This window comes from Anser brachyrhynchus (assembly GCF_964034855.1).
Source record: "Anser brachyrhynchus genome assembly, chromosome: 10".
Classification (NCBI taxonomy): domain Eukaryota; kingdom Metazoa; phylum Chordata; class Aves; order Anseriformes; family Anatidae; genus Anser; species Anser brachyrhynchus.
Window position 1 is genome coordinate 23,755,718 of NC_137705.1, and position 13,765 is coordinate 23,769,482.

General features: G+C 34.5%; 1 protein-coding gene across 31 annotated transcripts in view; it reads left to right on the forward strand.

Annotated features, from left to right (window-relative positions):
• CACNA2D3 (calcium voltage-gated channel auxiliary subunit alpha2delta 3) overlaps positions 1-13,765 on the forward strand; it is a 530,340-nt gene that overhangs the window by 440,085 nt on the left and 76,490 nt on the right. For all 31 annotated transcript variants that reach the window (XR_013955470.1, XM_080605848.1, XM_080605850.1 and 28 more), the window contains 7 exons: positions 1,098-1,165; positions 3,052-3,097; positions 3,247-3,344; positions 4,155-4,248; positions 5,918-6,013; positions 7,298-7,419; positions 7,989-8,069. Coding sequence is in view for 30 of the 31 variants with exons in the window: in XM_080605848.1 (XP_080461974.1) it covers positions 1,098-1,165; positions 3,052-3,097; positions 3,247-3,344; positions 4,155-4,248; positions 5,918-6,013; positions 7,298-7,419; positions 7,989-8,069 (605 nt within the window). In the remaining variant the exon portion in view is untranslated. The remainder of the gene's footprint in view (positions 1-1,097; positions 1,166-3,051; positions 3,098-3,246; positions 3,345-4,154; positions 4,249-5,917; positions 6,014-7,297; positions 7,420-7,988; positions 8,070-13,765) is intronic.

Sequence of the window (13,765 nt, forward strand, 5' to 3'; positions counted from 1 at the left end):
AGAAAATATAGGCACATTTCTGTCATCTCTGATGCATGTGTTTATTCTTGTTAAAATCCACACATGGGTGGTAAAACTCAGTGTAATTTTTGTGGCAATGTCATTCTTACCCCATTTAGTAAACAGATGTGGGGCTACATATGTGCATGCAGTGTGACTTCTGATCCTTAGGACAGAAATATAGGAAAACTGTACTGCTTTTTTCAGCATGGTCTGTATGTAGTATAGATGGGATGAGTGTATAGCTTTAGGAAGACAGCAGGGGCAGCAATTATGAAAATATACACTGTAATGTCAAAGATGTTTACTTTCAGCCGGTTTCCAGATTGAGCTTTTCATTGCAGCATGTGTGCTCTTGGACTTGGTGCCTCTACGTGTACTTAAAGTATCAGCCCATGTATCTTCAGTCATACTGGTTACTGGCAGGTCACTAACCTTAGATGAATGAATGCCTAAAGGTATTCTGTGTATGTATTCAATAGGAAGAGTCACGGATCCCTCAGCCAGTTCATTAAATTTGAGTAGTCTAAATGGTAGACTGAAAACCAATGCAAAATAAGGCACTTAACTGTGGAAGTTTACGAAGCTAAAGTCAGTGCAAAAACATTGAACTAGAGAAAAATATGAGTAGCAGAAAAGGTCTGAGAGGAATCATGCTGCTGTTGCTGCATATGAAATCTTTTCCTCTCAGTAGCTCCACTGATTGCCACATTTATGTAGTTTCTCAACATCTCAGTCTGGTTTACAAAAAATTGTCTCCGTCATTGTAAGACCGTGGGCATATTCGAGGCTCAGATGAAGAAATGTCATGCTGGGTGAACAGCAGTAAGTTTAGAGGGGCTCGTTTATTAGTTTGCTAGAGAATAATGGTTTACTGCACCTCTAAACAAACATAAATACAGCCAATTGTTGCAGGAACATCAGAACTGAACCAGCATTGAAACAGCTAGTTGAACAATAAATATGATCAGTGAGGACTTGGAAACAGTTTTGAAGTTAATTGGAGTACACTAGCTAGAAGTGTTAGAAACGAAAATATCTCTGAATGTCTTTTATTGTGTCACAGATTTCAAGGTCCGCTTTATTTCTCTGCACAGTTTAGGTGTGGCTCTCTCTAGAGGACATGGAAAATACTTTTTCAGAGGGAATGTAACTGTAGAAGAAGGTAAGATACTCTCTACCTGGTCACGTTCCTGACACAGTAGTTTAATTGTTGATGTGGAAGACCTACAGCTTGTATGTTTCTCTGCAGATTCCATAAGGGAGTTTGATTGTATTTTATTTTTTAGGTCTTCTACTTCATGGGATTTTTTCCTCATTTATATTAAGCATAGTCTGATTGTGAATTTTCTTTAGATGAGCATCATCTCCTGTCCTCCTCTCTCAATGTTCCAGAAAACCACTCATAGTCTAATGTTAATTATTTGTGATATTTTCTGAATGAGGTAGCCACCGAGAGCCCTGTAATAGCTATGGCTTTTTTGCTCACACGCTACACATTTTTAAGCATTTCAGAGCTAAAACTATCTAGTCATAGTAAAAGTAACGAGGGGAAAGGCCCTTCTTGCTTTTTTTTTTTGTTGTTTTGTTTTGTTTGTTTTTGTTTTTTGGGTGGGGGTGTAAGTCTGCAAATAAAACGTGTGGAGGAGTCAACTGTTGGATGGTGATAAAATTGTTTGGCAACAAGACCAAAATCTAAGGGTCCTGAAGATGAAGAGAGGACAGAGGCATTTTGCAAGGGTGATTGGGCAAAAGGGGTCTGCAGGAGCTGCTAGCTAGCTTCAGTCTGTGCATTGTGTATGTACCCATCGGAGGAGCTGTGCGTGGTGAGGTGATGAAGTTTTAGGAGTTGCAGAGAAAAAGTTGTTCAAGAGAGGAATATTTTCTGATATTATGCTGAAGTCTCTGTTGGTCTCTGTTTCCAATTCTGTTTCTTCTTTCATTGATGATTTTAAGATTTTATGTCTTCGTTCTTCAGCTGTATGCTAGCAACAAAAATATGTTTTTATTCATGGCAGAACTGTAAAAAGAAATGCTTTATGGTTTATGAAGCAGTTGAATAAAAAAATAAATTTCTAGGTAGAAGGAGAGGACAGCAGAAGGCTTGGAACTTACTCTCCAAATTGTTCCCAACATCTCCTATCTATTTTCTTTAATCTAGCCGTACATTTCTACCGGCCAGTCTGATACTTCCTCCTGGATGCATCACCAAAGAAGTCGATGTAGCTATAACCTTTTCTCCCACTGTTTCCTTCATTGTTCCTCTGTCACTGACACATTATTGTCCTCTCTAAGGATGATAATTGTGGTTCTAGTTTTGACTTTCCTGTTTTCCTTAACCACCATAGGTCTGTCTTTGCATAGTATGTACTCTGGGGGGTTAAACCCAGAGCCTGCCTTCTGAATCCTGTTTGCTTATTGTCTATGGGTACATGCTTTAAGAGTTTTGAAAATTGCCAAAGTACATTTTTATTGTGCTGTATAACTAATGATATAGTTCTTATTTACAAGCATCTGCATGACGTGTTAGAACAATAAACCTTTTCTGAACAATCCAGTAAATTGCAGTTTGTGTTCACAGGTTGTGTGCTTAGTTTTTGGGAGGAGTTGTTTTTTTTAATGAAATATTTTTTAAAAGAGAGAAAAACTCCTGTGAAAAGAGAAATATGTGGTTTAGCATAAAGAACTTTACTAGCCACATAGAACAAGGGAGTATGAATAAGAGGGGTTTTAACCATTGTGCATTTCTCTTTGCTCAGGTTTTCTTCTAAACTTCAAATATCTCATATGAGCAATTTGTATGAGTTAAAAATTATCAGGAATAAAAACCCCAAAACTTTTCCTTCCTTTTCATTTTTAGATCTGATTTAGTTGGCTTTTGCCAGTTTGTTAGACCCTAAAGTGTATTTGAACATAGTTTACTGTGATTTATTATATTGTGGTAATAATGCGCTTTCCAAGAAGGGAAGGGTTTATGTTATGGAGTGTATGTTAATAACCATCTGTTACCCAGACTGCTCCCTAAATAAGCCATTATTATTCCTGTTACAGGTTTACATGATTTAGAACACCCTGATGTATCTTTAGCAGATGAATGGTAAGCCTTAAACAAAGCATGAAATTGTTGTCTGTTACCCTTCTTGGTTTCATATTGTTTGTGCTTGCTGAAACCAATTCTTTATGTTCAAAGACAAAGATCATGCTTATACATATTAACATTTTAATGTTTTGACAACATGTTCTCAGGTCCTATTGCAACACTGACCTGCATCCTGAACACCGTCAAATGACTCAGTTAGAAGCGATTAAACGATACCTCACAGGAAAAGAGCCATTGCTCCAATGCAAGTATTTTGTTAAATATATATGTAGCAGACATTATCCTAGCTAAAAACTGTTATACTTCACCTTCTACAAAATTGAAAGCTACATAGTTTAACCACTGATAACTTGAGATTGGCTTGCATGGCTAATATCACTTTGCAATTTCATTTGCTTTTGAACTCTTTTCCAGAGTATCAATAAAAAATATTGATGTTTTCTGATTCTTACGGTAAACAATATGCCTGAACCAAATATTCAAGGTTCTGTTCAGATGGTGTAGCTATGCAATGTTATCATTCCATCTGGTTTCATAAATTAAACAGGATTGGTCTGAATCAAGTCTTGAATGACTCTTCTGAAGAATATACCAGATATTTCCCGAGTGTTTTAGGGAGAATATGTATAAAATTAGCATTTCTGAACTGCAAAGCTGAATGAAAAAAACACGTGGATAAGCATATATTTTCTCCGAGATGTTTGCAGAAACAGAGCTAGTGTGACTTAGTAGGCATAATTGTTTCAGCCTTATTTTTTGTGCAAATGTGAGCATGGGATATATGCAGGAATGTGTTATATGAAGTGGAAAATGTATTTTTGTGTTTTCTAGCCAAAAATTGTTGTTGGCAATGAAACTATATATATATATAAAAACTACATTGTAATGAAACACCATGTAATATAGTAAATGCTTAATACTGCAAAAGGTTTGAATGTACATCACAGACAAAATAGAGTTTAGAGTTTTTGTTTTAAAAACAAAAATCTAGTTATCTAACAAAAAAAGAGATCTGTATGGACATATGTTTACTGATTTTACTATAATGTAATAGGTGACAAAGAATTGATCCAGGAAGTTCTGTTTGATGCAGTGGTGAGTGCACCAATTGAAGCTTATTGGACCAGTCTAGCATTAAATAAATCGGAGTAAGTAAGCTTTGTATCAGCCATTATAATTATGGGTATCTTTTTAATAGTTATGTTGAAGAACTGATTAAATACCTTGCAAATTTTGATGCTTTGTCAGATTAGCAATAATTATTTGCATCAGTTTTCTAGTCCCTTTCTGATTATTTGCCTAAGAGTTTTAATTTTTCAACTATATTAAAATGCATGAAATAAATATATTAACCATTTCACCCTAACTAGAACTAATTTTGATTCAGTATTAAGTGTTTATTTTGTAGTATGTACATCATGATGATTAGTTTTAAGGTTACTCAAATTTTACAGTATAACTAATGTAATTGTATACTAACCACAGCACACAGTTGTGACTTTCTAACAAACTGTTTAGAATAATTGAGGAATTTAATGTATAATTTACAAAAATTGTTTATGGAACTGGTAATTTATCTTGGAACAAATTATATACAGAAAAAAATGCCCTGGTAAAATAAATCATTTCTGTAATCCTCTTTTTTATTTTTTTTATTCTTTTTTTTGTTTTCCAGAGCTAAGTGTTAAGCAACAAGATGTTATATATATTAGAGAAAACATGTTAAGATTAGGAGTTTGCATGAGATACTGTTGCTGAAAGGCAATTCTGGGAGTTATCCTGATTAGATTTTTTTAAATTTGAATATAATTTTTTTTTAAAGTTACATGAAAAATGATACTGTCGAAAAAACATACTGAATGAGTAAAATCAGATGCAGTGAGATCTGTTTCATTGAGCTAAGGATTATCCAGTGTCCTCTCAGAAGATAAAGATAGAAAATTATTGCATGCTCATATACTCTAGGCACCAATGAATTTATATAAGAAGCATAAGGTTTCTAGGAATCCTCCTACACAATGAAATAACAACAGATCCAGTAAACACAAGGAAGACAGCTGTGGAGACATACTAGTGGGAGACATTTGATCTCATTTCATATTCTGATTTATGCTAATTAGACAGGACATTTTGTGATAATATATCTGAAGCTCTTGTTGCCCAAACAAGTAGTTTCTTTAAAGCAGCTACCTTGGTACTGTAGCTAGTGATGCAGCAACAGTGTTCAGCCTGACCTACCTGCCACATTTTTTCCTAAGGTCTAGAGGCAAATACCTGTCCTGATGGCAGCTACATTTGACTCCAAGCTGGCTGGTTTAAATCTAGGTTAGTTTTTGCACATTTAAGCAACAATCACACACCTATAGCTTGAAGTGTAGATGTACCATAGAGATGTTGAATAGAAAGGGAGCTGGATCTGGATTTCCTGCTTGTCTTCAGTCACTTGGTGCCAGTGGCTATCAAATGTTTGTTATGTACCTATGCTGACCCTTTTTTATTCTGGCTTCCATATCATCCCATCCCCCAAATCTTGCCAAATTTACCTTCTTCTACTTTTCAGTTGCTTTTGGTCTAAATAACATTTCCACATGGTATGTTTGCCAAAGCACATTTGACTTTAAAGTAAAAAAACAAAAAAACAAAACAAAACCAAAACAAAACAAAAAAAAAAACAAAAAAAAAAACATTTTAAAACTATCTTTCTAAAAATACACTTGTATCTTCTGTGTACACTTGTATCTTCTGTGACTGGTAACATAGCTTTATATGTTTACTGCCTGGAAACATTATCTTTGTTTGTGTTCTGCTTTATTTCAGAAATTCTGACAAGGGAGTGGAAGTTGCCTTCCTTGGAACACGGACTGGACTGTCTCGTATCAACCTGTTTGTGGGTCCAGAACAGCTTACTAATCAGTAAGTAACAAAGCTATGCATGGCAACAAAGTGTGAAAAAATGTTTATTTTAGGAAACATATCTACTGTCTCTTCCAGGGTTTTGCTCTGGTGCACTGAAATACATAGAACAAATTAGAAAGATTTAATAGGATCGTTTAAATTCTTCAACTGGAACATTTGAAAAAATGAGCTATTGTATACCTGTATCCTGTACATTTACTTTTCCCTCCACTTTTCTGGAGGTAGCTTCACATCTTTATTCTTCAGAGGAGATTCAGAGGAGAGTTCAGGATATGCTACATCTGTAGATGCCAAGGGATTTTTCATTTTTTTAATATCTCATCTAAAAACAAATATCTTAGACATTTTCAGGGTTTTAATGTTATTGTTTTCCAAAATTTTTTTGCTATTGAAATCTAAGTGACAGATGTGGACTAGGTAGAAGGATAATCAAGAGATCTCATAATTCAAAACTTTCCTTTTTTGCTTCCTTGAAGATGTTACGCAGTGGAGGTAGAGGTTTCTTAGAATGGAGAGCTATAAAATCAGGTCTGATAATTAATGCCTTTTCCAGGCAGCAGCTTGATAGTATCAGGCAAATCTATATGCATTATGCGTGTCAAAGAAAATCTGTACTTGATGTTTATGATAAATTGTTTATTGAATATAAAATTGTATGATGTTTATCTGACCAGAAAATATTTACTGCAGTGTGAGTAGCCTGACAGGTAAGATCAATGGTACTTCAATTTCTTACTTTTAAACAGTAAACTAGAACAATGGCATTGAGACTGTATTTGCTGTTTTTCCCCATGGGAACTTTCTTTTGTCAGTATTCCATGAGATCATTAAAAAATAAAGTATGTAGTTGTCCACTACCTCCCTTATATATTCTTTGTAAAGTAGGTTATTAATTACTTTTTTTTCCTTAAAAACGTATGTCAGTGGCAGCAAATTACCAAACCTTCATTACCTTTTTCACATTGCACAATTCACGGATCTTGCATTCTTCAGAGAGAGAATTTAGACTAAACATTTTTATTTTATATCTGTACAAATGTATTTAGTGGTACTTAGTTTACTATTTTTTCCATCCTTCACAACAAAAACAATTGCAAGTCTGCCTCAAATCATTATTAGGGGCTGAAGTTAACCTTTTGTTGTACAAATAGTGTTAGAAAAATGTCCCAAACTATTTTCTTTTCTGAAACAATGAGTTTTGTTTTTTCTTGTCTTTCGAAGATAGATACTACTGTGCGGCATGCCACAAACAAGTATTTTCTTTCTCTCTTCTTTCTCAAGAGATTTCCTGACAGCTGAAGACAAGGAGAACATTTTTAATGCTGATCATTTTCCACTCTGGTACAGAAGAGCTGCTGAGCAAATACCTGGGAGCTTTGTCTATTCAATTCCATTTAGTACAGGTCTATAATTTTGTCATACCCTACATTCTGAGCCATATATGATACTGAAAAGATACTAAGTATGTCAATACCGAGTAGGCTCTGTAGTTAATCTCAAATGTTAATACATACATTGAAATTTGCAGCTTGTTTACTGGTCCCTTGACCAGGTTCATCTTCTATAGGGCTCAAAGTGAAAACCCAAGATGCCATGTAACAGTTATTGTTGAATATTTGCATAGGTTTAACTTACAGTCTAGTATTGTAAGCAAGTCCAACAGAACAAGTATCAACATCACAGAGAAGTCCTACCAGTTGTCACCTTTGTTGCCAGTTTTTGCAGAGAAGGCAAGAGTTTGATTACTCATGTCAGTGTTTTAAGCTTGTTGGGATGGGGAATTTTGAAATGCTAGTGCCTGTATATTGTGTGCATACATACACTATGAGGTTTGCTGTCTTATTAACACATTTCCTGAGCACTGTATTCATTAAATTATTTCAAACCAGGGGGTGAGGGTGGAAAGCTGAATTTCTTTATTCTGCAGTATCTTATTTCTTTTCTTTTTTTTTTTTCTTAATACACCTTGCAGAAACAGCAAACAAAAGCAATGTAGTGACAGCCAGTACAGCTATTCAACTTTTGGATGACAGAAAATCCCCAGTCGTTGCAGGTAAAATTGTTGGTTTTTTTTTTTTTGTTCATTTTTTTCAAAGCAGTATATGTTCTTCACTTCCTATTTTAGCTAGCAGGAACTTAATGTAGGAATATAATCTTACAAGAAAAGAGGAGGATGGAAAGATGCAGAGTCAACTAAATGACATAAATGTTTAATTCTTAAAGAACACTTACTGACTCCTCTCCCTAAGATCTTGATCCTTTATTAATTGAATTTATTGATTAATATAAACTCTCTGTCAGCAATGGAGTTTAATTTAATAGAAATAATAACCATTATCAGTGAAATATTTTTAAAAGACATGATTCTATATCATCATTGATTGGAATATATTATGTTAAGGAAAAGGAGGTATAAATGACTATCTGATGCGTAAAGATTCCATACAATCTTCAGGTTTGAAAATCCCGTTCTGTAACAAATGATATCAAGTGATCAGTTTGCCTAGATTATCAGAGGTGTGATTTGATCAGAGAATATAAATTGGATAACAAAGCTCTTCAGTTTACCACCCAAGAGTATAACAGTACCTAAAGACTATAAAGTGAAGTTTGGCAGCTACAGATTAGAGATTAAATGTACAGATTTAAAAATTAAAATAAGTAATTTTTAATTGTTGGACATTGCTCACTCAATTTCAGATGCTCTTCTGAACAGTTTTCGCTAGATATTAGTAGTTACTGAATCTGAAGTAGGAATTAAGTTAGAGAAGCCTTATGGCTTATTATACCAGAAACCAAGCCGTTTTATAGAAAATTGGGTAGCTACCACATGAAGCAAGAACCATTTCCCATTCTTCTCGTATTTAAAATATGATTTAAAATGCAGTAAGATATGTCGAATACTATCCTGAAAGAGCAAGAATATACAAGGTAATTCAGAAACCTCTAATCTGGCTTTTTACTTTTCTTTCTATAACATTTAGTAACTGAACTAGAGATTTTTTGGGGGGTATGAAGCATTTTGAAATAATATGCTTTGAAAAATTTTTCCTTCCCCCTAGTCTGTATGCATGCTTTCAGTTTTTATAGGGTTGGGGGTTGGACCAAATAGTGGACAAACTATTTTGCATGAAACTATCAGTCAGTCACAGCCATTCAGAGAGAAAGAAGTACATGCATTAATCTTGTCCTCTTTAAGTTGAGATTGTAAATGTACCATGAAATTTGTATTTTTTCTATTAAAAAACTTTCAGCAAAGTTGACAGCATCTACTTCAAATTTTAGGTTTTATTATAAAGTTGACAGAGTTCTTTTTAGGCAAAATGGATCCGGAGGCAGAAATTTGAGGAGTGGTAAAGGGACAAAATTTGAAGTATTTGCCAGACTTGGGAGACTAAAGTAGGATTATGGGTAATGTTTTCAAATACCTACATCAAGGTTCACATTTTGGCCAAAACATCTCATTTTAATTTGTGTCAACTGAGTATTCCTTGTCACTATTTGGTCTGAGTGGATTACAGAAAGCAGCAGTGTGGGATACACATTCCATGTAAAATCACTCTGTTTCCAGAAGGGATTTGACTGGAAATAAAGCTGTGCTAGAATGTTGTTTATTGCAGATAACTGCAAGAGTTTAAAGCAGGAAAAGAGAAAATAGAGCAATGCTACAAAATGGTAGTTAGTTAAAATGGCCTGAGTTAGGCCTGCCCATGGTGGGCATCCAACTCAATTGAACTCTTATTACAAAGTCTTCACTCCTGTTTTCTTTGTAGTTTTTGGTTGGTTCTGTTCTTGTAGAAAGGGATCAATTATAACAGACTTTGTATGCAAATCTATGCTATGGCTCATTGGAAGCAGGAAGACTCAACCCTTTTAATATAGGCAAAAATTCCTAATATCAGTGAGACTACAGACTGTTACTACAGAAGACTTGAGTGTCACTGTTGCTGTTTCACCATCTGTAACTATTAATGACAGTTCACTGTGAGAATGCATTTCCTTACTGGGGAAAAAAAAAAGTAATTTGTTTTTGAAAATCCCTCCTGCCTCTTTCAACTGAGACTGTGAGTTTTTGCTTATATGAATGCAAGTTTCTACAGAAAGTGTGAAAGAAGGAGATAAGTCTTTAATATAGTTGTGGTAGCAGCATATTTATTACTGTTTTTACAGAGTTCAATTTATTTGCAGGAGACAGAGACAATAGTACTGACAGCAGTTTTTTTTTTTTTTGCAGTGAAAACACATTTATGCTTAAATTTCTTTGTCTTAGTGTTCTCTATTATCATGCCACCTATACATAGCTTACATTATAATGATAAGTTTCTTCAAACTGCCCATGTTACAATATTAAGGAGAATGAAAGATGATAGAATTTTTATTTTTATTTTATTCTTCTAAACATGATCTAAAAATTATAGAATCATCCAAGTCTTGAAATTCCATGAGATCATAGAATAACAGAAAAGCCCAGGCTGAAAAAGACCTTAGAGATCACCTGCTCCAACCTTTCATGGTAAAAGCAGGGCCTAGACAAGGTTGTCTAACACCTTGTCTAGATGAATCTTAAAAGTCTCAAGGGTTGGAATGTAAGGTAAGATGTCATGTAAGAGCAACATTACTTTTAGTGAGCAAGAAGACAGCAGTCAATCAAGGATGTCTCAATTTAGGTTGCAATCTAGTTATTAAAAATGAGGCTGACTGAATTCTCTCTTCTGATGCTCATATGAAAGACTACATTTATGCTAAGGATTGAATTAGAATTCAGCATAACAATGTTGTATTATTTGATACTGCATGATGACTGAACTGAGTTATATCCCTGATGTGAACCTCTACTTCCAAGTGAATGCATGGGCATTTGAGGAGTGCAAAATAGAATTTATATATGTACAGTTATTTTGGTTTTATTTCCATTTATTTTATTTCCATTTGAAGTGGGGAAAGTGACTGTTTCATCGTTATAATTTTGTTTAAAATCAATTTTTAAAGATACAGACTAGTCACATACATGAATCACAGAATCACAGAACAGTTGAGGTTGGACACAACCTCTTGAAATCATCTAGGCCAACCCCAGTGCTCAGGCAGAATCATCCACAGCAGGTTGCCCAGAACCATGTCCAGTCAGATTTTGAATGTCACCACAGATGGAGGGGCAACAACCTCTGGGAAGCATTTTCCAGGGTGTGACCACTCTCACAGTAAAAACAACAAAAAACAAAACCAGAAAAGAATGAAAACAAAACAAAAAAAGCCCACAACCAAACCTGTTTTCTTGTGAAACCATGTCCATGTTGCAAAAAGGTATGCAAACTTGTCATAGGAAGACCATGAAATGTGCCTGCATTTCTAGTATTGCACCATGGAACAGCAGCATGATACTTAGTGAACATTAATCAATCTAAATCAGTCTAATCAATCTAATCAGTCTAGATTTATATCACAGTCTTAATTTAAGCAAATATCCATGTTATCAGTTGCAAACAACCTTTCTAAATACAAAGATTTGAAAAACATGCATATAAAAAAGCATATAAAAACAAGCATATAAAAATGGTACAAGTTTGAAACCTAGTATGAATGTCATCAGCCTGTTGCCACGATGGAAAGGTTGCAGTAGAAAATGATTTACTAGAAGTAACTAGATATGAACAACGTTTGTTTGTTTGTTAGTTTGCTTTTTGTTTTTATCAGGAGGTGGCAATAGTAGTAAATATGTAGAATTGCAAAGATGTTTTGTTAATTTTTACATTAACGAAGTATGAGAGAGGAATATCTAATGAAGTTTTGTACTTATTTTCCACCAAAATATTTTATAAATGATAAGTTTTGGATGGGAGTTCCTATTCTTCAAGTTTGAATTTAGGGCATGGAAAACACAAAATTAATTATCTCTGCACATGTAATTTTCAGTGGTCTCTTCATCAAAATCAAGTAGTATTTTGATTTGCTTATTGTAAGAACAATAAAACTTTACCAATAAAGTCAGACCTGTGGCGTCTGAAAAGAAGCAAGCCCTCATTGCTGTGCATCAACTTAACTGGAATACTGTAGCAAGGGAAGGGCAGTGTAGCTAAATTAGAGAGAAATTTAAGTTCTCCAGTAACCTGAAGATTTCTTATATTCAGTGTAATTCTAAACAGAAAAGAAATCCGTGTTGTTCTTAAAGGCATCTTTACGGTCACTTTTTAGCAAAGACCAGTGAGTGACTGGGAGGTGCATTCAAATATTGCCATGGCTCTGTGAATCTACCCTGACATACTGTTTCGTGATGAAGCTATGTAAAAAGACTGCAGTAATTCCTGCTTTGACGCAAGGGAAAAATCAGTGCATAGGGAACCCTGTTTACTTTCATTATTGCAAGCTTCTTGGTAGATGTTTTTGTTTTCTTTCTGTGCATTAAGCATTCCTTATACAGATGGCCTAAAGATCAGCCGCTCTCAGAATCTTCACAGACACCAAAGGGTCAGATCCTGCCATTCCTTACCAAGTTGATACAGTTATAACTTGTATGTAGTCCTTTCAAGAGAATAGACTTACCGTTACTTTTCAAAATGATTAAAGATGGGTAAATTTTTTCTCATTGCCATTATTTTCTGCTACCAAGCAGCAAAACCTGAGAAGAAAATGGAAGGTACTTATTCATATTTTTATATAGGGTCTTGTCTTTCTACAGGTATGTGACACACAAGGTTCTGGGGAAGCCGTCCTTCAAATGCATGGCAGGTGCATTAAATTCCATGGTAGATGGTGCCATAGCATTAAATTCCATAGTACACGGTGCCATAGCAAAAGGGAACAGTAACTGTTAGATTACTCCCTGTTCTCTGCCACAGAGTAGTGTTGTGAGACCAACAGAAAGAATTTATCATGTAAGAGATGTCTTAGGAAAAAATATCGTTATATGGCTTACAAGAGTAAAAGAAATAACTTTTAAAGTAATACTACTGATGTCTGCTAAAAATGCAGATCATACCTAAGAGTTACTTTATGTATATATTATTTATATTTAAAGATACACTGATATATAAAAAAATATTTCAGCAGGCTTTTGTAATCAGATATAGGAGGTATTAGAGAATCTGAAGAAAAGACAGGCTAATCCTCTTCTATTCACCAATAGTTTGATTTTTATATGCTTTTACCAAAAATCCTTATTATGCAAATGTAGAATACTATGTTTTATACCTGCAAACGGATTGTCCGATGTAAAACCAGGATCCTTTCCCTTTCCAGTATTTAACTTTTCAGAACTGATTGTTTTTCTAGACAGTCCATATACAGGTTCAAGGTTCTTGTCTCCAAATCCTAGTTAAATACTTGCAATTGTTCTTACCTACCACCTTCATTGTTCTAATTTTAGTATCGTTTAAGAAAAAAAAATGTTATAACTGGAAATTCAGTTATTCCATGTTATATATCCCCAAACTAAAAAAGGCTAAAACCTTTCAGGTATTTTGAGTGACCTTGAATTTTGAAGATTTAGGTTCTCCTTTTTGTTTCCCCATCCATAAGATAGATGAAATCTTTACCATATCTTCTTTCAGCACTAATTTGTTAAAAATGGCACGTGATTTTGAATGCTTCTACTCTGGCCACAGGAAAGTGACTCTGAAAACCCTGCTGTTTAAGCTATTTCAAACAGTGCCTTGAAGAAAGGAAAGACCTAAAATCTCATATTACTTTTAAAATACAAGTTTGTCTTTCTGAGGCTGGTCACACTTCTTCAGTTTTTTAATCGTTCCTGTT